The sequence below is a fragment of the Pagrus major genome, chromosome 13 (genome assembly GCF_040436345.1).
Source record: "Pagrus major chromosome 13, Pma_NU_1.0".
Lineage (NCBI taxonomy): Eukaryota > Metazoa > Chordata > Actinopteri > Spariformes > Sparidae > Pagrus > Pagrus major.
Window position 1 is genome coordinate 3,160,641 of NC_133227.1, and position 27,954 is coordinate 3,188,594.

The 27,954-nt window shown below is 40.2% G+C and overlaps 1 protein-coding gene across 1 annotated transcript in view; it reads right to left on the reverse strand.

The window, feature by feature from the left end:
- The window catches only part of LOC141007427 (seizure protein 6 homolog), a 101,021-nt gene that overhangs the window by 37,203 nt on the left and 35,864 nt on the right, over positions 1 to 27,954 (reverse strand). Inside the window, exons 2-3 of the mRNA XM_073479791.1 lie at positions 9,382 to 10,146; positions 8,785 to 8,906 (exon numbers count right to left, since the gene is read on the reverse strand). Of these exons, the coding sequence (XP_073335892.1) occupies positions 8,785 to 8,906; positions 9,382 to 10,146 (887 nt within the window). The remainder of the gene's footprint in view (positions 1 to 8,784; positions 8,907 to 9,381; positions 10,147 to 27,954) is intronic.

The following is a 27,954-nucleotide window of genomic DNA, read 5'->3' on the forward strand; positions in this document are numbered from 1 at the left end:
CGAGCTTCTGAAAAAAGAGCTCTAAAAAATGCAAGAAATGTAAGACTGTCCTTCGGGTAGGTGCTTTTTGACTTAAAGCGTTTCTTTTTCCCGGTGACTGTTCCAATAAAATATTTCCCGAGCTCAATCAAAATGAAGAGACTAGAGGAGAGAGGGTCATCCCTCTCCTCTAGCTACTCTTTTCAATCAAACCACTATAATGAACCAACCATCCTGCAAGGCCATGGTACAATCGACAGGCCCAGAACTGCACTCAGAATACAAAAGATGTGGAGAAATCTCTTGAATAAACCTTTCAAAGGATAACAATATTTGCAGGATTGAGTACCTTGATCTTTGTGTGTTTACTGTGACCTTTGTAGAACTGGGAGCTTCCAGTGTGCTGCAGTGTTAAACTATCTGAGTGAACAGCAAGCAGAGGTGAAGATCCATCTTATCACATCCAAACAGAAAGCAGCCTTGCATGGCTTTTAATCTGTAACTATACAGTCACTGCTGGTATCTAACAGTCAGTCCCACATAAGAGATAAACCTAATAATCTGTATCATGCAATTAGGGAGTTACAATCTACTTTAAAAAAAAAAAAAAGAAGAAGAAATTGGACTTGTGGCATGTAATCTTTATTCACTCATTTATTAATTTGTCCATAAGTACACAGTGTGAGTTAACTGTCCGCAGAGGCTGGCTCTCACTGATAATTTACTGTTGAAAACATCTGGTGGTGCTCCGCAATGAACATTTACACTGACTCACAGGAGCCATTGCTGATGCAGAAATGAGCAGTATGTAATCAAAATGATCCCACTATACATGGAAATTAAATGACCCTGCTGCTGGGGGCAATAAATCAACGGCCATTGGACTCACCAGCTGCAGTGTCATCATTACTATGATAAAACACACAGGCTTATGCAGTGGAGCACACTGGTAGAGCACCCACCTCTTCGGCCTCGTATCAGAAGCTCACATTTGAATAATCTTGGCGCACCACATCCAGTTGGTGTTTTCGTGCATCTCCTGATAAATATGTACAAAGAGACACAGTTCCTCGAGCAGTCATTATATGAAAAACGTTATCTTAATTGAACATTCACCTCTATATAAAACAGCCAAGGCCATTTGCTATTTGCCCTGCTGTCTAAAACAATGGATCCTTATGCCAATCAGCAAAAGCTGAATGTTAATGAGGATGTGCTGGAGCCAGTGGCTGAATACAATACTAACTTGCTCATTGTCACTTGTGTCACATTTAAGATTCATTTTATGCTGCAGAGATCACCAAATGCCTCCACTAGATAGTGGCCATCTTCTCAAATATTAACTTTAATTTCTTTCCAGAAGCTTAAAGCACACATTAAAGGAAACCTATTACTTTTTTTCTTGTTTCCCTTTCCTTCAGATTGTTCTACAGAATCTTGTGCATGTAAAAGGTCAGTTAAAAAGTCCAAAGTATGTGCCAACGGGAGCTCCTCTCTCTAAAAGAAAACGCTTCTCCTGAAACGCCCTCAGTAGTCCCATCTTTAATTCTGTGACTTCTTGACATCACACTACATCACTATGTCATACTTAATAATAATTTATGCCTATATAGAAGGTAGAGGTGAAGCTAACTAGCAGCACAACAGTGCCGACGAGAGACAGGGAGAGCGGTAATGGCTCAGTCATGTGTGAGCTGACCAATCAGAGCAGTCCGTGGGGCCTTAAAGAGACAGGAGCTAAAACAGTCTCAGACAGGGGGGGAATACAGTGCTGCAGCACTGGGCAGTATGAGATAACTGATCTGTTTTATGAGCATTAAAGCATGTAAACCTATTCTAGTAGTCACCCAAAATAAAATGATGAACCTGAAAATGAGCATAATATGTCTCCTTTGAGACCTGCAGTATTTGAAACACGTCCATGAGACGAGATTCTTGCTCTTCTGATAAATCAGCCTTGCTCTCTGAGGTGCCTCTTGGGCCTTGACATCTCCGTTTATTTGCTGCAGCGTGCATCTTTGCATAGATTTAAATTCATGCATTGCTGATTACTCTTCATATTTTCTCGAACGCCTCTTTACTCCCCCATCCTCATCATGACGCTGAAAGAGCTGGAGAGAGCGCAGCCTTCTGCCAGACAGAGTCTTCTCCCTTTATGACAGCTAGCTGGGTGGAGGAGCAATTAGTGTCACCTGAAAGCATTCCTCTCGGGGTGGCTGGGCCCCATGAAAACTCATCTCAGAGAAGCCCTGACACCCTAAAAAGCTAATCAAGATCAAACTGGCCTTCTTTATGTCCTGTCTTTCTCCCCCAAGGCACAACATGATGAAGGCTTCCTTCTGCCTCATCTCAAGTTGATTAAAGGCAGCAAGCCTGCCGTGGCCTCCATTATTCAGTCAGGATCAGTTTCTCTGGGACATAGCTGCTACGTGTTGTGTCATTTATGCTGCTTGGGACCAGAATGGCCAAAACATGTGCATTACTTTGTTAAAACACCCCTTTAAGTATGTCAGAGGTGAGGAGGAAGGATCACAGCAATCATTTTGTAAATATAGGAGTTTTGCTTCTGGTGGCAGTTTCATAATACTTTCTTGTGGCCCTCTTTATTTGATGAGAGCGCTAGCGGTCACTGAACACCAACAAAACAAATTTAATTCCCTCGCTCATCAACTACCCACAGCCATGGTCAATGCCATGTGCAGTTTGCTTCTTTTGTAAGAAATACTGGAATTAAAATGAGAGTGCAAGGATCAATACAGCAATTCACCCAGCACTGAGAGGAGACTGTGTATCAAGTGTTGGTGCTGCTTATTAACATGACTATTGATTGGAGTCAGAGGAGCGCGGTCGCGGAGGCAGCATCAAATACCGATCGTTAACCCTCGCGTCGGGGTTAGCTATAAACATTTGGCATGCTCTGTAACATCTCAATCCTTTAAGGAGCTCTTCGCTGACGATCCACCTTGGCGGAACTTTATCCCCACCTGAAGTGTGAGTTATTAGCACATGCAGCCTTGAGCTCATTAGACGTTTGGTTTTATTTTTGCTTTGTTTGGAATGAAACAATATTTGCTCATTTGAGGATGAGAAACTTGGAAGCTGTAATTTTCTCCACCGAGACTTGCGGCCTTTGTTTCATATTTATGAGGTTTAATTAAGGAAATAAACAAAGAAGAAGTTTTGTGCTCTCTTTCACTTGCTTGACAATTTGAGATTTACAGCTCATCATAATGGCATGAAAAATTAAAGGAAATTTTTACCCAAAAATGAAAATTCTGTCATCATCTTCTCACCCTCATGCCAATAAGTCGGGTGAAGTTTTGTAGTCCACAAAACATTTCTGGAGCTACGCAGCAAAAAACGGTGTTGCAGCATTCTCTTAAACAACTGAAGTAGATGGTGACTTGACTTTAAAAGTCGTTGCTTGTTTTAGGCTTCATACAGCTTGTGTAGCGCAATCCATGTTGCCAGAATCTCTGACATCCCAAATTGACTTAAAAAGGTGTTATCTACACCCTTGACACACGGCCAAGCGCCTGCACCCACTTAAGACGGGGTGCGCGGTAACGCTTTTGGCTTCGTAGCTACAGTTACGATTTTGTTTTTTAAAAAAAGGTCTAAAAAACATTCTTTCAAATCAATTTGGGATCTTGGGCTTCCGCAGACTTGTTATGCTGGACAAGGTGTATGGAGCCATTTTATTTATTCATTTTATTTAGTTTTTGGCTTTTTTTTTATGTTTTAAAACAAGTCTCTGTCTACTTCAATTATTTAAGATAATGCTGCAACGCTGTTTGGCTCTGAAGCTCCAGAAATGTTTCATTGACTACAAAACTTTACCCGACTTTCCATCGGCATGAGGGTGAAAAGATAGTGAATGAACTTTAATTTTTGGGCAAACTGTTCCTTTAACTCAACGGACCACTTTGTCATGATTTAAATTCTACATTGAAAATTGATCAGCTTCCATTATACAAAATTAAAGCTTGTTATGTGCATCTAGAATGCATCCGAGGCACAAAAAGACATTGATGAGAAAATGAGCAAGTCAAGTTGTGTTAATTCACTCCTGTGCTCTGCTGATTTATCCCCTGGGTCACCCAAGGAACTGAAACAGATTGAGCTGAAGGTAGATGAGCTAAACACAAAAACAAAAGAAAAATGAGACTCGAATGGAAATAGAAGTAAAAGGAAAAAGAGGATGAAAAACTTGTGAGAGGGATTGAGAAAAGAAAGAAATGACTTATACAGTATTGACCTCAAATCCTCCCTCGCCATCCTCTTGAATGATGCTGCTTTAAACCTGTCAGAAAAATGGAAGCACTCCCCCAATCAGCCTTTGAGGCAGCGCGAGAAATTGGCCACGTCTGGGCTCCTAACCCCTGAAATGTATCAACCGCTCTCAGTCCTCTCCCTACACAATACATTCTCTTTTCAGCAAGAGTGCATCGATGTGGCCACCATGACACAGAGCTGGGACGACCTGTGCAGAGACTCGGATGGTAACTCCTCGAGACCGAGGCAGGTAGATCCTAAGACGAGGAGACGGGAGAAATCAGAGCGGGACAGATGGCCTGGAAGGAGCTGATAGCTAGCTAACCCAGAGGATTTATTTGATCAAATAAAAAAAAGCTCCAAAACAGATTTTAAGCACTTTAATGCCACAGCCCAGTTCTGGAAAACCTCCATCTGTCCTCTGCTAAAACCTTATTGCTGGAGTGACTGCGGAGAAGAGCAGGAGACGGATAGAGAGGACAGAAATAAGATGTGCTTAAGATATCGGCGATTCACTGGTGAAAAACTTTCATTTCCGTGCGTGTGTATAAATACAGTGGACTTCAACTTCAAGATCTACATCACAGCAATGCTCATTCATGGGTGAATATCTTTGAAGTTATCCAAAATTTAGTGACAAAGTCAAGGTTTTCACATGGTCATGAAATTGCCATTTACTTATAGCTGAATAGATCCATCTTTATTAGTAATAATTCATCACAATGGATCAACTTAAGTGGGTGGTAAGATTGAGATTTAAACCTGCCAACAGGTTTTCAAGGACACGAAAACTGAATGAAATGATCCCTCCATACTAGTCTGGCTTTCAAATCATTAATCATTGCCAAACTTCATATAATAGCATGGTATGTAATGACAAAAACACACAACTCATAACTCATAGTTCGTCCTCTATCTGTAAAACCATGATATTCCACATATTTCCTCAATACACTTAAGTGCAACACTTCCAGCCTTTATTACAGTATTGGTTTATCTCTGTGCTTGAAAGTTGGTGTTACATCAGCCTCCTAATATTTGTGCCATTATCCTGCAAATAAATTGTAACGGGGCCAGAATTGCCAGATGGGGCAATGCGTTATATGCCGTTAGCTGTGGCAGAGAGGTTGAACAGTCAGGCTGAGGGCAGTAAATTCTCCTGATACATTTTTTATCCTCCCTCTCTTGCAAGCTGCCAAACCGCTGAAAGGAGTATTGACTAAACACAGAAAATGTCTGATCTTGCTTATTTATTCCCCACCAATCTCTCTATTTATGAACGCTGCCTGAAATCAGATGGGGTCTGAGTGTTGGAAATGACAGATGCTGTGCCTGTATGGTGTAAATATATTATGTTTTACTAAACCATAGGTACACATCAACATAAACATTTATCATACAGTAACCTCATTTGTCCTTCAGAGTTTCTCTTTCACCTAGCATCCTTCCTTTGCCCTTGCCAGCTGCTGGTGTGTCTGCTATAATGATGACTCCCTTCCATAAAAGAGGCTGGCTGCCAAAACAAGAACATGCACTCTCACGCCATAATGTCCCTCCTACGGCTCCTCTGCTCTGAAGTGTGGAGCGCATTTTCACCATGTTAATGTTCAGCCCAGTAAATGCGTTCAAAACGCAGATCAGAGAGAATACTAATACTCAGAGATTTCTGTGAAAAAAAAAATCTCTGGCCAAGAATCAACAAACTGTCCATAATCCGACCGGAGAAAAATAGCGGGGGAAGGTCTGTGATCCCTCCAGAGATCGCTGTGCGACGATGACAAATAAGCTCATCAGCAAAGTGGAAGCAATCAATTCAGCCGCTACAACAACAGTTCATTTCGACTCTCTATTGTAATTGGATCTATGATTTAGTGTCATCAAAATTACGTTGGTTAAACAAGATGAAAAACAGGACTTTCAAAATGAAAGAAAGGAAAATTAATCTACACTGTTTAATTGAGCTGTTTAGCATGTTTTCTGCTGTTGCAGTAAAGCATCCATTGTCACATTATCTTGACAATTACCACACTGCAGTCATGTGTCTATACACAAATTTTGAAAAAGAAAGGAAAATAAAATACCCATGTTACAATGTGCCTTTTCAATAAATTAATTACCTGCTGTCCAATGTGATGTAAAGCTCCTGGAATGTTCAACAAATCTTCTCTCCATCTCGCCTCCAGAAGACACAAAACATTTGCCGGCTCTAGGGCCGTTGTTCAAACCACAGATTGTATCTCCGCATTTGTTGTATGCCCAACTCCATGGACACATTTTTTCCCTAGGATGAGGACATAATCTTCCAATCATAGCGCCCAGCCCTTTACCCTAACCCTGAGCTTCTTCGGTTTGATGTCTGTCGCCAAATAAAAAAAATGTCTCGAGAGAGAAGAGGCTGACAAAAGTCCGATCAAACTCGAACACTGGGCAATGCTAATCAGTGCTAATATGAATCAAGATTCTGTTACTGCATTGCCTAATTTAACTTAATTTAAGCCACGACAAGCCAAAACCAAGCACTGCCCAACTCACAGCGCATCATCCACCAGCCGGAGTGTTTAGTGGTGCAGTGCGGCCCAGTCAGGGCATAAAATTAGCACCAGTCACCGGCCAAATGCTTGTAAAACATGCAGATTTATTTTGATTTCCTTAAAAAAAACATCACTGGTAATCTGTTGAGTGGCTGGTAAAATCTGAACATTTGTTAGACGTTTGGTTGGTGGACAAGAAAGTCATTTTTGCACCCTGGGCCCAGCATTCTTCTACCTCTTAAGAAAAAGGGAATACCACAACCCTTTTCTGTTTTCTCTAGTCATGGCACGAATTTAAAAAATATTTCTTCTGCATACACAGGCCAGTTTAATGAAAGGACCGTCTTTCCAGCAGTGAAATATGTCTTTCAAATGTTTATCTCTCTGTCTTCCTTGCTGGTGTAGCAAAGGCAAAAATAAAAAGACGGAGGGTTCTAGGTACATGAGATGGTGGCGCCTGGTTGAAATTTTGCTGGGGACTTGTTATTTCCCCTCATTTTCTTTTCATGTTTCTTGTCACTCTCCACTGTGAACAGAGGCAAAATGCCAAAAAATATTATAAAGGGTGGCTGACCAAGACACCGCAGAGTGTGTGAATACAAAAGACGATATTAACCAGCTACCGCTAGCTCTGCAGCTGCTTTGCTCTCAACTTTCAGATTTGAATACGTGGTTTATCTGTGTCTTTCTGTGTGTGTTTGCCTGCATGTGTTGATAAGTCCTTTTTTCAAAACAGTAAATCCCATGAAACGGCTTAATATGTGTCCATCTCCTCCTGCTTACTTCGAGAATTAAGCACAGGTGAGTGAGGAGGTAGTTGAGAACTGAAAATCAACCAACAGTCAAAATGTGAGGTGGAAATGTTCCTGCTTGCGTAACATTTCCTGTGCACACTGCTGCTCCACAAGTCTACTCTGTGATCTCCTTCATTCCTTTAAAACCTCGGGACCTGGAAAGCCTCTAGGCAGAGGAGCTTCACACGCTGCTGATGAGAAGGTATGACACAAACTTGACTTCAATTTCTATCTTTCAATCTTCAGTGGGCTGATGTCTTTGCTGGGAACAGAGACCATGGCTCCTCATTCTATTCAGCCGTGCCAAGCAGTTTTCTGTATAGTTTGCCATCAGATCAATATCAGTTCAGCTGTAAGAGAGAGGGAGACTGTGGCCCCATCTGTTCACATTGTGCTGCTGAAACACATGGCTCCCTCCTGTTTCTTTTTTAGGCCTGGTGTGAGATGATAAAATGTCTATATGTTTTCCACTTATAGCTCCAATGAAATTTTCCACCAAATGCACTGGAGCAGCAGTGGAAGTCAAGAGCTGATATATCAAATGTGGTGAAATGCATATGTGCGCGTGCATGCACACATGCAGGTTAGTGTGCCTGTGCATAATGGTGCTTCAAGATTTACTGAAGTTACCCAGTGGAAGCTTTGGAAGAAAAATACACTCTCAAACATATACTCTGTCAAGACTTATCTTAGCCCTCCAGAGGCAGCAAGACAAAGCTCACACATTTTAAAGTCTCCAGTGGTAAATGAGGCGTTTGAGGAATTGCAAATGCCAGGGAACGCACACACTGACAGTTAATTTTTATAACCTTTTGTGAAAAGACTTACCAAGCAAACATTCAACCTGAGACAGACCCCATCACTTGTGCCCCTCTCCACCCACTCACCTCAGCAATTTGCTGCCTGTCTATCTCCAACAACCCACACAAGACCAGCGAATACTGTAACACGCTAATATGTCCACGCTCCTTACCGGATGAATAAAATCCTTTTCTGTCAACAGTATTTTACTTTCCTGACATGCACAATTCTCATATTCTTCATATTTTTGGATTAACAATGGATCACATGACTTTTTGGAAGGGAACTTTCTTGGGTTTAGAGATGCAATTTTGAACTTTGCTGCTTTATCTTAAGTCGTATATTGGGGTTTAAAAATTGAGCTAATAACATCATATATCAACATAGTAACCTTCAGTACTGACCTGAACCTCAATGCCATATCCCAGGTATACAGTCACAAAGTAGTTACACTCCATTCCAGAGTCTGGTTGCTGCAGGATTTCGATGTTAGCCTCGGGGTCAGTGAAATTCAGACTGCATGGCTCTGTGGAAGAAAGTAAAAAGACAAGTGATTCCGTTTTTCCCAGCCCGCTGATCTTTCAGACAGCCCACCTGTGTCTCCATGGCCCCGTAACCCTCTAACTATCTCTGCAGATTTCCTCTCCGACACTGCTCATCTTGTGCTTTCGGGCCTCTGCGGCCAGTGGAAAGGACAGGCAGGACACATCAGGGGAAAATCAGATTGTTTTTGACACATGAGCAACTCTGCTATCCCTGGTGGAGAGATGAATAGCTGTGTGCAGCATGCAAAATGAACAGCAGTTATTCCGATGACCTGATGTCTAATTTTCCCGTCCTCTGGGATGGATGTGTTAAATATCTGGGGTAAGGTACTGTTAACTTTGAATATCCATCAGGGGGAAAGTTATTTGGATTCTGCTGCTATTTATTTCACAAAGTCATCTGGTTGTTCTGCTCAGTACATCACTGAAAGTCAGAGAAAGGATGAACATGCCTACCTGCTGTTTGCATGGTGGTGATGGTGGTAGTTGTGGTGACGGTTGTGGACGTGGTGGTGGTGGTGCCTCCATCTTGGGATGCTGGATTTGAGTTGGGGAGTGTATAATCTGGGCCGGTTTTATTTTTCACTGCTGTTTCTCTCGCCTCGCCTTTCTCCATTCTCATTGAGGATGGTGCAAGGGTGGCCTCAGCTGGAATAGCACTCCAGCTTTGAGATCGACCTCTCTGCGTGGATGAGGAAGCCACTGGGCTATTTTTGCTGAGTGAACCTCTGTTGTTTGGTGTCACTTGAGTGGTGAGGGAGTCTGTTGTTGGCTCTACCTTATCCTCCCCTCCGGTCTTCTCGTTAGATGACTTCTTTTGAGGGAGAGACATGGGCGGCCTTGGTGTCGTGGGAGAAAATGTGGTCAGTGGGGTGGTGGCAGCCGCTGTGGCCGTAGTGGCAATGTCTGAGAAGGCTGGGGCATCCTCATGGGGCACCAGTTGAGTGACAGGGTCTCCTGTATCGGAGGCCGACACAGAGCCGGGCATGGTGGAGTATGCGGCCAGAGAGCCATCCCTCCTAAAAAAGTGCTGGTCTCCCTGGAAGTCCCTTGTAAGTAGGTGCTCGTGAAGCAGCATGCCTCTGAAGACAGGCTGGTGGTTTGGGATATTTACTGGCGGCACGGTGGTGACAGCGTGGACTTCGCTCTCTGTGTCCATTGTTGATGCGTCCCTGTCTGGGTACAGCGCCCTCCTACTGATGCCAATGCTTTCCTTTGGACCTAAAGAGTGAGAGAACATGGCTGTGTTAAGTTAAATTTTACAGGCCAGTGAGCTACAAAAGCAACTTATAGTACACAAGAGCAGTACGTCTTCTTGACAGTTTCATTATAGAATCATCAAGCCAGCCAGCCTATAATCTACCAAAATTATGCCTAATGAGGTGAGAGGCTGTCCTCAAGTTTAATTCTTCCACACATACTTTGTTGCTATTTAAATCACTTCATTATGTGCGTGCGTGCATGCGTGCGCGCGTGTGTGTGTGTGTGGTGACTTTGGGAGGCGGGGTGCAGTATAGTAAGTATAATCCTTTACATCTATTATAGAAGCTTTAATAATAGCAAAACAGTCCAATGGGTTGACATATGTAGGTCACTATGAGTAGCATACAGTACGCATGATGTGCTTATAACATCCAGTTTTTCTCAAGTGCATCTTCAGCATTGAAATCAGATATTTTCTTTCAGTAGATAACATTCTATACTGCACGTTTTTACTGAACTACATTCAACAAGAAAAACTGTGCATTGACTGCAAGGATATTCTTTAAAGGCTCCTATGACTTATTAATACTGACAGTGGTGAGTAGCAGCTTGCAGAAAGCCCATTTATTATCAAAGACAAATTCAACAATCACAACCTGCAGGCAGTTAAATCTCAGAGCGGAGAAGCACCGAGCAGAAATAGTCTAGTTACTTGTAGGATAAAAAGGTTTAAAAACACATATTGTTCTAAGGCGTTGTTCTGTAGGCTAGTATTCTTATTCTTTTTTTTGATCCAGCGGCACACACACAAACACACACCGCTCAAACACAGTGCCGGCATTGTTAAGAGGTGCACAGGAAAAGCACTCAAATCAGCGAATAGCTATATTAAATTTCCCATAATTCAGTACAGTACACTAAATTATGCAAACCACAAAAAAAATCTAAATGAGTGGATGAAACAGAGGGTGTCAAGTGGGTGACGTGCAATATTTGCAAGTTCTGAATGGCTTGGCTTTTCCAGCCATATGAGTGGTGAAAAATCAGGAAAGCCACAACATGAACATGAAAATTTAACATAAAGAAACTTAAAGTTACAGCGTATCTGTAGATACTGTCTATCGGGTTGGTGTTCCTTAAAGAATACATCGAAATAGAAAGTATATTTACATGCCCTGAAATGTGTTTGAATTGTAATAGTAAAGAGGAATGGATACTACACTCTTACTAATCATCATGGTCCACACAGGTTGACATCACACGTGATACACTGCAAGTCACAGAAGACACTTGCCGCAGTTTAAACATGGAACTTTTAAATTACATTTTACAGTGTAAAAGCCAAAACAAAAGATGTCCTCTGCAGTGACTTTGCTATTTTGGCAATGACACTGCTAATCCGTTTAAAAGACGGACTGAGCTCCACTTTTAATAAAACAGACACATAAACACAGTAAAAGTTTAGTACCTGCAGGTGCACTGATTTAATAAGTGATTGCAATAACGCCCCAAAAATAATAAAGTGATACCAGCAGAAGGAAGTAAAACACACAAACCTGATTATTAAATTAAAGAGTGGAAAGATTAAAGCTGTGCATGATGGCAACACCTGTCTTTGTAACACCTGTCTTATCAGCCTTTATCAGTCGGGGAAATCGCTGAAAGATCTACACATTTACCCTTGAACGATTCAGTGATGACTTTGCTTCAGGCATAATTCTGGTTTTAGCTACAGTACAGAGCGTTCTTCAACTATAGAAAGTGACAAACTAATCTACAGCCCGGCATACTGTATAGCTCATTATAGACTTGCTTCTATGCCAGTTTAAACATCAGCATATCTTTTAACAGCTCAAGAAGGACAGATCGGCCAATCGGTTAATGCACTGTAAGTGTTTTTTTCTCGCCAAATGATTGTACTGCGGGTCCCAAAGTGTCATAATTACCCCATTGTCTCCTACATTTTCTCCAAAGTTGTTTATGAAAATGTGATGAATAGATGTTTCCAACCACAGCAAATCCTCCAGACAGTGTAAACATTAGCAAAGATGAACTCCTTTGAATGTCCTCAATGGCTTTGACAGGACAGTTATCCTGAAATGATCAAACGTTCTCCAGCTGGCTGCTAGTTAGACATACTCAGATGACAACAAAGATGTTTGCCTCATTTATGAACCTTTATGTGGAAAGAGTTTTTCTTTAGGTTTTTTTTTTTTTTTTAATTCTTGTGCTAAGGTGTGTGTTGGTAGGATGTCTTTTCTGTCTAAAGATAGAGGTAGAAATACAGTGTATTTCTTTGGGTACTGCTGGACGTAAAAAATAAAACATCTATGGCAATCATCATCCTTTCGGGATGGTGAGAGGAGCTGACTAAAAATACCTCAGCTGACTGTGAATTCTGGCTTTCATTTTGGCATCAATGCAATCTCCATCTTTCTTTTTGTTTTTTCTCCATCTAATTTTCTCTCCTTCACTGTTACACTTTCTTGCAACATTTCACTACAGATCTTTACTCCATGCAGCTGTATATAGCCAATTTGCAAATATAGACAGATGCTAAACATAAATGTTTACCTAAAGCCGACAATGCAAGCAATTCTATATGTTTTTTGTTTTGCATAAATAAGTAGCAAAGACAAATATGAAAACAGTGGGGGAGTCCGTATAATCCTCTTATTTGTCTGCGTACATGTGTCTACATGAAACAATGGCGTCTGCTTTGACACCTTAATTAGCTTGCATTCGGGATGACAGTTTGCCTTAATGAGGAAGAAAAGCTGCCAGCACACTTTTCATGCTCATAGATGAGAGGATGTTGTTGACACAGGCAGCAAATGAGTCAGATTTCGTCATGGTGAGCGTTGCAACAGCACTCCGACGGGATGAAGGAGCCTCGGCTGGGAGTCAGAACAGATGTAAGATTCACTTTAAAATGGCTCGTAGAGGTCACCACCGGCAACACGATGTTTCTGTCCATGTTAACAAATATGGGAACGTGTCATGGTTGGTAACAATATACCAATATATTCTCAAATGCTTTTCGGAGTGAGTTTGATTGACATTTCCTTATAATTGTTTGTGCCTTGAAATTGCCACATCAATCATATCGTATATCTTCTGGTTGTACGGTAGCCCTGAAGTGCAAATCACAACGCCAAATATGAATACACAATGGCAAATTACTAAACTATTTGCAGTTGTATTTTGTGATTTGCTGTTGTGTTTTTTTATTGGCTGTTGTGATTTGCACTTCAGGGCCACTGTATCGTTTAGTCTTCACGAGTTTCACAGCCAGTCTTTACGTCTATACCTGTTAAATCCCCATGTGATCACTTCTTAACATATTCTCCGATTGACTGGCACATTCTGGGTGTATTGATTATTAATGCCAGTTGCTGTTCCTTCCTACCTGAATTAGATGTTTACCTGCTTGCCAAGATTCTCCCTGAAAAACTGACTTTGTCTTTATCGATTCTGTTAGGAATTCCCATAACAGGAAACATACATTTAGGCTTGAAATGAGAAATGGTGTCTGAATAAATGTGAAAATGAACTGTGCCACGGGAGAAGCGCTGCTCTGCTCATAAAACTTTGAAAGTAGTTGTAAGCCATTGTAACATTTTGCTGATGCAGAGTAGTTTTACCGCCATCCAGCTAATAAAAGTTTGATCAGGCCATTCAAGAGGAAGAGTAAACAGTTTTGTTACAAAGCCTCTCCCCGGCTGACAGAAATGACACATGGTTTTACATTTTACTGGCAGACGCAACACCACATTTATCTTTCTTAGCGACAGAAGCAATTCAAAGACCTTTTGATGTTCTAAGATGGAGGAGAAACATTTCCTTGTAGCCTTATTCTGTCACAACAAGAGCAGCGAAAGCTGCACTATAAAGGCGAACTAAGCATATTTGACACAACCAGCGAGAATAAAGAGTGTAAAGGGGAGGTCTTCATGAATGATTGAAGCATAGAAGGCTGCCCCCTCCTTATAATTGCTAAGTATAGAGGGATCTTAAAACACACACACAGACACACACACATAATATATAGTATAGTAAAGCTGGGGAATTGTATTTTTTTTTCAGAAGTGTTGTTTTTGCTGCGTTGTACTAGTGGCTGAACTCTGCCTCTTATTTTTGTGTCTTTGTCTCCCTCTCTGTCTGTGTATTGGTCAGCTTTTGACCATCTAGCTTCTGCCTGTCAGAATATCGAGTGAAAGTGGGGAGTGAGAATGGAGAACTGGGTTAGACCAGAGTTTCTCATACACAGATCAATACAGGATCAATGTGTCCAGGTTGGAGACCTCACAGAGGTGATTACAGAGGAGCAAGTAGTGCTACCACACCGTTCTCCTCTCTGAGCCTTAATTGGGTGTTTGAGAGTACAGTGCTGAAAACTGAATTTTAAATGTAATTTGTTGAATATAAGTGTAATATAAATCAATGAATGCAAAACTGGAAATAACCAATTACAGTGTTATATTCATAGGTTGTAAATGTCGAATGCTTTTGTCTCTGCTTCTGAAATTCCCTGACATATCAAAGATGAAATATAGATGTTATTGTGAAATTGCATATTTATGCTCACATAAGTACAATCTTAAAGTGGCAACTAGCCTGGGAAATGCATACTTCTAATTAAGCAAACTATGCAGTTGTAAAGCTAAATTAGATCATTGCCCCTACCAGACTGTGATCATAAAAAAGATTATAATGTTGTAATAAAACAAATAAAACAGAAAAATCTGATTAATAAAACAATGATATGGATAAAAGACAATACCATAGAATAAAATAGAAAGAGTAAAACATTTTAAAACAGGCAGACAATTTATCTTGTCATTGTCAATTTATGGAGCACATTTAGCCGTAGGAAACATAATATGCACATTTTCAGGTTCATACATTTATTTTGGGTTAGATGTCAAGAGGTCACAAAATTAAAGGCTATGGGAGAGACTTGGGGCTTTTTAACTTTCAAGACCTTTGACATGCACAAAAGCCGATAGCACACTGAAGGAAAGCATAATAGGTCTCCTTTTAATACTTGACAATGTAAAGCCAAACAAGTAAATACACAGGCTGTTTATTGATGGACAAAATCAATGTATGTATTCACTAAGAATGTGTATGTTTTCAAATTGTCCCAGTGTGTCGAGTTCGGTTTGCTTTACGATACAGTAAATGTGTACATTACACAAGTACTTGATCCCACATAAACTCTGCGACCAATTAAGTCCTTGCTGTCATTTATAACAAACTAAACGACCCACAGTACATTGATTTTGTATGGTGCTAATTCTAACGTGTTGAAATAAAAGAATCAAATCCAGCCTCTGTCAAGTGTTTAATAGCCAACAATTCTCATACATTTCACTGGGTGGGAACAAACATAGGTACAAACAGAAGCAGAACAAAAGATCCTTTTGTATAACAGCAATTTTCATGTTAATATCAGAGATTAAATCAAATATGCATTCAGAATGAGCTGTAATGAAATGCAAATATTCTGTTCATTTGATTGGTATCCAACCTGGTATGTCTTATTGTCAAGTTGACAAAAATGACAACCTTTGCCAGACTTTGATTCTCTATATAGAAACACAGACAGGCGCTGTTCTCACCTGTTTCCATCCACAGTTAGAAAATCACACCCTACTGCCAGCCAATTTAAATTTATTGTGCTTGAAGGACTCCAATCAAGTATAGATGTACTGTAATATGCTGGCATAACCAGTCTACTGTCAGAACAAAGCGATCGTGATGTGCTCTGGCGGGTTCACAGAGCGGGTGTCATGCTATCACATTTAACCCTTCACACGCCGGCAAGTCACAGACAATGAATACAAATCACAAAGAGATGATAGATGTGAACATTTGTAGAGGTTGTGTGGTGCCACTAGTGGTCCAGAATGTTTTGCTATGAGCTGACGAGTGACAGCAGACAGAGCAGACATACAGTAGGAGCTGGTGGGAAATTTAATATAGCGTGTTAACTCTGCACCTCAGTTAAACTTAATTCACTCCAGCGGATCCAACAGCTAAAAGTGGATACCATGCTGCACACTTAAGAGGTTATGCGTGTAACTGCATTACATCACAGCACACTGAAGCTGGTTAATTAGAGCTACAGTAATTCATAAATTAGAGGTGGTAATTACCATGACAGAATGAGATAACTGTTATCTTATTCTGAGCAATGGCACCAATACAATAAAATACCATTTATTTTCCTTGGAGTAATGTGTTTAGTGAAATGTTTCTTCCTCTGTGTGCACATTTAATAGAGCACATTAAAGGTCTCAGTGGAAACCAGAGGTCTTAAGAGTGTGGAAAAACTTTCACCTGTACACAATAAGAGATTATTGTGTCCTCATGCCCCCTCACATTTAGCTATGTAACATCACGCCATCCCTGTTGGTAACATTTAAAACAGTTTTAAGGGCAGACACTGTGAAGTGAAGACACCATTTTTCAATGCATCCGTTAATTTTGAGATTTGGGGCTATTTTGCTTCATCAACATGCCAAGACGAGTGGAAAGAAATTGTTTAAATACACACATAGATGTTTATTTTAGTTCAGATTTCTGTTCTGGAAACGTATGCAAAAGGAAGAAGTACAATATAGTGAAACTGATAGTCTGCATTTAACCCATCCCGAGGGAGCAGTGGGCAGCGTGTACACGCCCAGATCTTAGCCAGTGCCTTTGGCGAAGGGCACTGACTGAAGAATGAATCTAATGTAAATGTTTTTTGGTTGGAAAACCAGGCTACCCAGAGGAAAGCCATGCAAGCACAGGGAGAACATGCAAACTCCACAGAGAAAGCTATGAGGCAGCAGTGCTAACCACTGTGCTACCATGCTGCCAATGAGCACAACTTAATTACATAGCCCGAGTAATTAAGTAATGAACTGGGGAAATGTCATAGTGATATATTAGTTAAACATGTTCACCTCAATTTTTTGTCTGAAAATGTATGGAATTTTACAATGCATATCTTCATAGGCTGTTTTCTCAGAGTCTGTTTTCTCCACTTCAGACTTTTCAGTTTTACTCCTACTTATATTCTGAAGGTTTTTACAGAGAGGTTTGTTCATATATCATTCATAGCCTGTTTAATACAATAATATAATTCCTAAAAATGTGCCGAAATATATTTTTTTGTGGCAGTATTTTCTGATTTATGGAGTAACACAAACACAAATCCAAAATTCCCTCCATTAGAACCACCTTTGACTCTACTGTGTCAACAAATTAAAGCAATACATTTGAACCTGGATTTATCCAATATTCAGATTTCTGTTCTGGAAATGTAACCAAATGAGTGAATTTTTAAATAGAGAATGCCTAATGTTCATTTTTAAACTTGAATTACAAAGAAATGTCTTAATGTAAGTAATTAGGACATTTCATGGTGTTAAATTTTTTTAACCTTATTCGCATTATAACTGAAGGTAAACACACAGCCATTTTTTGATGCAGAAAAATGTGACTTAGTATAAAAATATCTAAACAAACCTGGGTGTTTGCTCAAAACTAGTCTATGTGTCCTGAGGTAGAATGCATCATTTTACTGCGGCACCATTAACACATGTTTAAAAAGATGTAGCCCTCTAAATCTTTAAAGGATATCTTTCTGGATGAAGTATGAGCATGAACAGGTCCATTTTTTTACAAGAAGTGCTCTTACATTATAAATTGCCTCGATTCCTCACGCAGCTTATCATTTTATTGTTTCTCATCGTCATTCTTCATATTGCTGTTTTCTTTGCTTTTTTTATGCTCCCTTTATTTTATTCTGAATTCAGGGCATAGAACCAGCACTTTTATTGTCTTCAATTGTCGTATTCCTGTTTTTATGCTGCCTTGCTGCAAGAAGAATTCTCTCTTGAGGCACAATAAAGATCTGAACTGAGCGCCTCAGCTCGGCTGCTCATTTGTTTTTCTCTACATAATGAAAACATTAAAGAGGCAAAATAAGGTTTGCAGAAGACTTCCAAGGCATGCTTGCAGTCCTAAGGCTCAAAGTGTGGCCGACCGTCAGATTCTGTGTGTCGTTTAGAGTGGAGGTGCAAACTCATGCTTTCAATGGATCCATGACAATCTCTCAGTCAACACGGACTAAGATGACAGAGTGAGCAATCATCGGGGGAATCCTCCTCAAGATGGCAACAGACAGCCTCCTCTCTTCAGTTGCATATCAATGGAGTCATCAGTGAACACTCAGTGCATGGAGAGCGCGCTAATAAGATGGGACAAGCTGCACTTGAGGCAGGCCCCTGATTGACATCAATCTCCTTATATCCAGGGGCTTTATTTCCTTATTATTACGGAGAGCCACTAGACAAGCAAATCAATAAGCAGCTTCCGCTGGGCTCAGATACGAGGCCTTCAGATCACTCTACATGACTCCTTTCAAGGTCCTCAGTGGAGGTTTGAGCTCATGTATTCAGTCTAATACCTCAGTGAACATTTCCTAGAGCGATATTTGCTGCAAATCCACACTATGTGCAGATTCTACACTTGTTTATATAAAGCGATGAGGAAAGACTCCAGGAAATAATGGGGTGAAACTGATAAATGATTCCATTAGTAAACTTAATGAGTTGATCATTTAATTTGGTTTGAGGGTGTGACAGGTGGATGGAAGTGAAAAAAAAAGGTATATAAGAAAAGAGAGAAAATTAAATTAAGTGAGCGCTGGCTGGAAGAATAAGCCTTTAACAAAACAAACAAGAAAAGGTCACAGTTTCATTTCTCACACTGTAATTTCCAGTCTAAAGCAAGAAAAGTGCATCCATGACTGTGCAGACATTCCAATTTCCGAGCATCAAATTTTCCTTTTACTGTCTGTCCGGTTTTTGAGTCGTGAGGATAACGGCATATTGAGATAAGACACTCTTATCCTCCATCTGCCCTTTGACTTCATTGAGCGGAACCATAACTTTTCCCTTTCATTTATTACGGCCTGTCTGTGTTCCGGTTCATTGAGCATTGTCCTTCAGACAGGCTTTAAACAAACTGTGCCTTAATGGTGCTAGGAAGCTCATAAGACCTGACCTTTAAGCTGGTGCAGAACAAAAACAGAGCTACCCAGCATCACTATTTGCATGAAATCTACTGTAAAGCACTAAAGCTGCAGGGGGGTAAACGAGCCAACCTTAAACAAATCTGAACTCCATGCTGACTGGTTGAATGCTGTTCAATTGGCAATAATTTTCTCTAATGTATCTTTTTGTTTGCTGAATCAATTTGCATTTTCCAATGCCGCAGCTGTCCCTGATTTCTCTCCTTCCTCGCCTTCCTCGCTTTTCACCTTTTATGTTCCTCTTTTTTTCTACCCGAGAACTAAAGAATGAATGAGTGCATGTCTTGTTGCGCAAATGCCTGGTATTAAAATTACATCACTTTCTGTAATCATGGCAGAAGCTGTCTCATATAGGAGTCGGATCCTTGTTGCATTTCAATTTACCAATGTGCTGCATCCTCGAAAATACTGCGAGGAATGTCTCTTTTCACACTTCATTTCCTCCCATTAGAGTAATTTATCTTTTCATTTTCTTCTCATTTACTCCATGGTGGAGTCAATTAAGAACAGAGCTGTGGGTGAAACAAAACCTGCAACTTTTCAATCTTTAGTGGATTATGTACTATTGTAAATTTGTCAAATGGGTTTTAAGAGTAGTTGTAAAACTTTTGGATTAACAAAGTCATATTTGAAAACTACTATGTGCTGTATTACTTAGCACTGCAATAATATATCAATGAATAAAGGAAAGAACGTGTAATATACACCTTAGTGCAGGCATGCTATACTTTCCTTGAGGGTACAGATGGTATGTCTTGCTCTCCTCCTGACAGCACAGACATTAGAGGTGAATTTAAAAGCTACCTGATTGATGTCACACTTTCCACATCTCTTCAAATGATTTCTCAGCTCCATAACAATTCCACCAGCTCAAGAAAAATACCACTAAAAGTCCACACTGGTGATTTTAAACCTTATCTGTGTACTTGTCACAGATTGACATGCCCATATATGCCATTACACTTGTCAATACTTTGTATCTCCTGTTATAGGACTGAATCAGTCACAGGCCATACGCTGAGGCAAGTGCTGTAGGACTCATTTCATCTCAAGAACTCTCTTGTTTTCTTTATCAGGCAGCAAAGACCATCTGGAAACTAGGAAAACTGAAGTGTCAGCAAGATCAACCCAATCGCCAGAATAAATGTTGGCAATGTGCAAACCACAGATAAGTACTTTACATTTCTTTATGTTGCTTTCCTTGGTTACTTTATGTTCAATTTTCAGATTTATGTTGTAACAACACTGTGCATGTGCTCTGGTTAGGTTTAGCCACTTGGTTGCTGTGAGGAAAGTATTAAGTTTTGCCTTAAAATACCTATTTTAGTTGCTACAAACATGTCTGGCAAAGTCCCAAGGTCTTTTTAAAAAGAACCAGTTTTCCTGGCAACAAACACGACTTGAGATTGTCCAAAGGTCTCCTTAAAAATATCCTGGTATCACGCTTACAAATGTTGAAACAGGCAGCCTTCCATCCTTCAACTCCACCACCATCCCCACATGTCATTCTGATAATGGGCTGAACAACCTACATCAAGGACCACTGTCTTTGTTTTTTTCTGTGTTCATGTTAATAAAGCTAATTTGAAAGGAAGTGAGTACTGTTGCAAGGTGCCAGGTGTGGCACTCTGTTATCATAGTCGGCTTTTATTGCAGCAGAAAGGAAGAAAAAGACAAAGTATGAAAGAAGAAGCAATAAAAAGAGAGATCTATAATATTTTTGTTGAATAAATCCATCAAATCAGGCCATAAAATTGTTAAACCCGCCGAACGCTCCTGCAAACTAGAAATCCGTTGCCTCAGTCTTACACTCAGTGTGAGTCTTCCCCTGCAGAGTCACCTTCCTTTGAAATAAGCCTCCTGGCATGCACAGTGAAACAGAAAATTCTCTCGGTGTCTCTTTAATGCAGACTTAAGATTCAGTACAGTTTACCTTGTGCCTTAACCCACACCTGACCAGCTTTTGCATTTGTCATCCATTATGTTGTGATGTACAGTACCAGTCCTGTGCTGCCTGGTGCACCCACGCACGTACAGTACAGTACATACAGATAGTACACAGACACACAAATGCTTTAAGCTCACGACCACACTCACATTAGCCAAATGTATCTCATTCTCAAAAGCATATTCTTTTGTCTGTGACAAGTGGTGGACAAAGCAAGCCATTAAAAAAGTCATGCTGAGTCATGTTTCAGGATGATATTAAGGACTGTGCTTTGCTTTTCTTTGAAATTCAGGCTGAACATTCGGTGTGATATCTCAAATTGTAGTCTGATCTCTTGCTTCAGGCCAGGTCTACTCATTTCCACACACTGCTATGAAGAGCTTGTTAGATAATTAAGACATGAATATTATATTTAGTCAGTGGTCTCTGACATGGCTATCAGACACAGGGCAAATCTATGGCTTGCAAGGAATTGGCTGTCGGAATGTGGCTTCCGTGTACTGCAACATGGATGTAAATGGATTAGACCGAAGAGGTGAGTTTATCGTAACAGCGCTGGAAAAGAAGAGCAGGAGCGAGCTTATTCAAATGTGAACCCTGAACCTTACTGTACGCATTTACAGGATCAGTTTGAAAGAAGTGGCGAGCAGGCTTTCAGACAAAAATCACTCTGGCGCTCACATCTGCCAGAATCAGGGCGGTGTGAGCAGCACATTTTGTGTGCACTCTGCTGCAGTAAAGCGAGGAAAATAAAGCATAATTGGTCAAAGGGATTAGAAAAGAGGAGAAAGGGCAGGGAGACGATGCGTTTGAAATTGTATGTTTCTGACACTTGATGTTTGAATCTCTTTTGAGGAAAGTCAACCAGGCATGTGGATACAAAGACACACCATTTGGTTCCTAGTCTTTGAGGGAGATGTTATTTTCTTCCCTCTTAACATGACATACACAAACTGGGAAAAAAATCATCTAAATGGAGTGAGGATATTCACCCAAACATGAAAAAGTGAAAATCTAAGAGGAACAGAGGTTTATTTTCTCACACTAGAGCTTTCAGAAATGTTGTTCATGGCTATGAATCGTAGTTTTTTTTTTAGTTGTTAGCAGTTGGAAACCGGTAGAAAACAGAGGTTTGTTTATGGCACCTGATCCATGCAGAGTGTCAAGCAGAGTTAAAAGAGTGCAGTGGACTCTCCTGACAGCTTTCTTTGACCAGCAGGTTTTCTACAAGGCCAGGTCTATATTTGCAGCCTAAACCACCCCCTTCACATGGAGTTTAAAATTCTTCCCTCAGGCCGTAGATCTAGAGCACCTTGTGCAATATGAGCAAAAAACGTATTTGTTCCCTCTCCAAAACCCCTGATTAAACACATACACATGATATTTAGCATTGTAGAGATTGTTTTGCTGCATTGATGTATTCTGCATGCTGTATGCAAAGGGAAAACAATATGTACTTCTGTTTTTGAACTTGTGTTGTTTATCTTGTGCCCCTGACTGCAAGGCAAGTTCACCATCTGGGAAAATAAAATAACTATCAATCTGCTTTTAACAACGAAAAACCTTCGCAAGCATTTCAAAATGTAATTGATTACAGCACAGCTCTTGTATTCTTCTAACTGCACCAAACCTCAGCAGTTTTTCAAATGAAATCCTGAAACAAGAAATGAAATATAAGTCAAAAAAAATAATAAGCAAAATCCTGGAGGGAGTGAGCAGAGAGAGAGAGAGAGAGAGAGCGACGAGAACGAGAGAGAAAGATGTTTTGGAGCCGAGGCATTTTAATATGCTGGCTGCATGTAATGTTGAAATTAGTTTTATGCGTTTTGGCAGGGGAGTGCCAGAGAGCAAAGCCAGGTGAGGGCCTGTGAGTATACAAGTCTGAAAACATAAATGCTGTAAACCAAAACACAAGCTGCCTATTGGGAGGTGAGGGGAAACAATATTAACACTGACAGTGATGGATGATGCTGCTTCCTGTAGAGGTCTGATAGATACAGGGCCCCTTAGAGCCGAGGAGCACCGTGTTCGAGACTAAAAGGTGTATTCCATGTGTGCTTCGCACAACCTTCATTTGTAAGAGAAAAGTGTAGCTGCAGAGCCAGCGTGCTTTTTTGCATAAAGATAGACAGTTTCACTTTTTTTCTTGTTCAATTATATTTGCCAGCCAGACTGTTACAGTAAATGCCAGATAAACCTAAACACACATTCATACGCTACAGCACTTGCATTGCCTCTGAAGAGTTATGTGTACGTTTGTGGATGTCCAGTGTCACAAATTTATGAATCACTGACGTCATTAGCCTTGACGTCATTAGCCTTATTGCAAATAAGCAATCAGCTCTGGTATATATCAGCTGTTGTCTCCCAACACCTCCTCCTTCTAAATTAATAATATGATCCCATGTTATGCACATTTTGAGGTTCATAACTTTATATTATGTGTATACTAGAAAATATTTACATGCTTCAAAGGTGCGAAATGTAAAGATTTTATTCATAAATTAAAGGTGCATTATGTAATTTGAGGTAGAAGAGAAAGTTCTTCATTGAGTTTTTTTTTATGCTTAAACAACTAAATAAACAAACTCTCTTTGTTTTCATGACTGAATAAACAGAGTAAACTAACCTTAAAGGACAACACAACTTCATAATGTTTTACTTTGTTTATATTTGGCAGACCCTGCCACCTTTCTAGCTTCAAGCAGTGTTCTGGGGACCTAATTTTCCTCTGAGAGCTTGTTTAGTTATGGAAAATATATATATATATATATATATATATATATATATATATATATATATATATATATATATATATATATATATATATATATATTTCTTAGTTTGTGTTATTACCTCATTATTATTGTAAATTTTAATTTCTTCTCCAAAACTACATAGTGCCCCTTTAACTAAATTGTCAACAGAATGTGAAGAAATATCAGTTTCGACGTGATGTCATAGACGTCAGGGCCTATGTATTGTGTTGCAAAGAGTTAGCATGCTAACCAGCTTTGTACCTGTAATTCTTCACAAAACACATTATTTTCTCATATTATGCATTGCTGCATTGATCGATTGGTCAACTCTGACAGGCCTGAGCAGGCACCTCAACATGTTTCATCATCACCTCGACCGGTGTTTTTGCAACTACAGCCATGCTGGGGACGTGGCTGAGGGCGGAGACTGTATAGTTGTGACATCACCACCTTACAAGAGTCCTGATGGCTCCCACAGTTTCTGAATACAAGCTGTGTGCATTTCTCTGTGGATTGAGTGTTTTGATATTTTCACAGTAATTACATTGCACCAAGACCTGCTTTATAATAAAAAAAGACATGGACATCTCAATTTCTATAATGCGGGACCTTTAAAACCAAAAGCTTGAAATAGCAACCATGCTACAAATTATGCTTTGTTTACAGCCGGAAAAAAATAACAGTTAGAAGTGCTAATGGCACTTGATGATTTGTTGCAGTAACTAGTGTGTTTATGTGTGTGTCAGGATGGTGCTTACTTGTATTAGCTTTTCGTGACTATCAATAACATCACCGTGAGCATCTAGAGTACCAACAGACACACAAATGAAGTCCCGATCAGTTTATTGGCCTCTCCGAAGAAGAAGAGCCGCTCCAAGGGGAGATCAACAGCCCTCCACTTCAAAAACAACATATTATATTGTCTTCTGCTGCTACAGTCTGCAGCTCAAATTGATGTTGCTCTTCACCACAATACTTCTATTCAATATATCAGCCAGCCACTTGGTGGTATTTTAGCTTTCAAGCAATTCTCTTCAGATTCTCCCTCACATATAGATTCAACTGTATGTTTACAGCATGGTAAAAGGTTAAAGGGAGATAAGGTCCTGGAGGATAAAATAAAACATGAAATGTCATTGATGATCAGACGAGATACGATGACTCTGCTAAGCTGTGAGGCAGATTGAAAAAAACTTACAGAAGCAGAGGTCAGGCTGTAATAAGTTCGCATTTTAATTTGATCATTTTTGTCATGTTTTTGTCCCTAAATGAATTAGGCAGTTTCACACATGTTTCTGAAGTAATTGTCGCACATAATTTGTAAAATATGTGATCAATATTCCCATGCTGTTGCTGTACTGCAGGGGAGAAATTCTGTATCCTATGTGGTACATTTAATATTATATAGAGGATGTGCAAACGCATAAATAAAACTATCCGTGGAGTGGAAATAGCTTCATATATGAAGCCATTTGAAGACTAAATACCCATCAAAAGAAGCCTGCAGTCAACAGGTAACATGTCACTGTGGAATGACCTCGGTTAGAAAAAGAAAATAAAAGATTTAATGACCATATTGACTTGTCATACTCTGCTTATTCCTGTTTTATTAAACCAATCATCCACTTTACAGGACAAGGGTGTTTTACCTCAGAATAGCTCTTCCAGTAGCTGCTTCACATAACCGCGAATCACTGCCTCTTGTAATGTATTGCTTTAATAAACTGCGGCTGAGAGCAGTGTACTCACGTATGATTGAGAGAGTGCAAATATTCCGCTCTGATATTATTTAAACTTCGCACAGAAACAGAGGGCCCTGCCTGGTGGCGTAGGAGCAGGTTATTATGAAGTGCTATACATTACCATAGCAGGTAATTGGAGAACGTCAGCAGAACCAATAAAGTTGGAGCGCTGGCAGATGGTAAAAACAAAACTCAGATGATGAACTAGTCTCCTGGCAAGCAGCTGTTATTCTTTGGACACAAACTTAACATTAGAAATGTGGATTTCATGTGTGCACTCCACAAAACACCGATCACTGCACTGAAGTTCGAAAGTTGTTTTCCATCGGCTTTTCTGTAATAAAAAGAATCATCACAGTTTATAAACTTTTTTATTTTATTTTTTTCTCTCTGTGGTTTATAGCTTCACCAAAATTGGATTTCAAGCCTGGCTACCCTAAGAGGATCTACAAACACATGTGGTGCAAGAGCAAATCTGTGTGGAAGAGCACCGAGGAAAAAAAATAAAAGAGTGAAAATTAAAGTGGTTTAGACTGAGTGGATTTAAGGGTCCGGAAAAGAAATTTTAGTAGTGGCCAGTCATTCATCCCTCTCATATCACTGTGCATATACGTACATTTTTAATGGTTTGTCTCTTCCCGCTCAGTGGAAATCTTGAGGCACTCATCAGTGGGTGTTTCACTTTCACCCTGTTTCATGCTGCTAAACTGTTGTGTGGGAGGCACTGGTTCTATTAATTATAGATCCCTGCAAGCTAAAACACTGTACGGCTAATGAATGACTTATTTAATCCAAAACAATACTGTATCAAGAGACAACACACAAGCGATAATTTAGTTCTGTTGAACATGAGATGTCGGTATGTTCAAAGAGCATCTGAAACATGGATGATGAGGATGCACCCTTCACACATAATTCATCATTTCTCACCTCTCTCTGTGATGGCAGGTTTTCTGTCATGCCTTCATTTAGCCATTTGGAGCAAGAAAACACTTTTATTAAAGGTGCTGTATGTAAGAATTGGTTGCCTGCCAAATTCATACTTACATCGAACAACAAACACAAGCTCGCAGCACCAGAGTGCTGGTGTTATTTACGATATGTTGTAACTTTACATTTCTTTATGCTGCAAGTTTGCATTTCTTCGGTTTCCATTTTCTATTTTATGTTGTGAAATCAGTGTGCTTAAGGTCTGGTTAGGCACAAAACACACATGTTAGGGTTAGGAATAGATCATGTTTTGGCTTAAATTACCTTGCAACAAACACAGCTGAAAATGTCCAGATTTGTCATCATAAATGTCATTTCTTTGTCGCAATAAACACCGTTTGAAATTATCCAGAGGTCACCGAAAAAACATCCTGTCGTTCCACACTTACAGCTGTTGAAACGCAGTCTTGAACTGCGGTCACTGGCTTGGCAGCCGCCTCGCCTAACTCCACCAGCATCCCTTCCACCTCTGAATATGAAAGTCAGGTCACGCACTTTTAATGTGAACGTGTTGTAGAAATGTCAATTGCAGGAACTTTAACTGCCAACGTTTTATCCTGATGGCTTGGCTGAAAACACCTGCAATTCACGAGCAGCATCACTGACAGCATCACTTCATCGAGCCCCACAGAAAATAAGTGGTTTCTAAACCGGCATATATTTGTCTCATTTGTCACTTCACCATAATTGTTCCTCTCTCTTGGGTGTACCACACTGAAGCTTAAAAGAACAGCTGCAGCGCTGAAGGACTATATACTGTAGATTTATGCAGAAACTCATACTAATAGTTGTATATGTCTTTTTATGTAAATCTGCTGTATCTTATTTCCATGTGAGGCATTCTGATTGAACAGATGCCTCCTGGACTGAGCTGAACTGAAAGAACTCTTGGATGAGCATTAATTGGTGGGTGAGCAGCAACCCATACTTAGTTGACACTGCTCCAACAATGAGGGGGGAACTCATTCTTTCATTTGGCACTTTCATATCTCTTTTGTATGCTCCACTTTGAACCCTGTTGAGAAGCTAGCATAGCTCCTCAAGGTCTTTAAAGACAGCAGGTGGTCACAACACCCACGCCAGCACTAACCCTTGTGCCGTTGCACATGTACGAGCGATACATCAAAGCCGATACTCCACATCTGCAGCTGTTTGTTTATTCCGCAGCTACGCAGCGAGATAGGGGATGAGCGGCTCTTGATTTTTAACATGCTGGAAACATTAATTCTCTTCAGCATAAACACACACAAGTCCTGCTTTCAAGTGGCTGCACCGTGATCATCCGTGTTGTGTTAT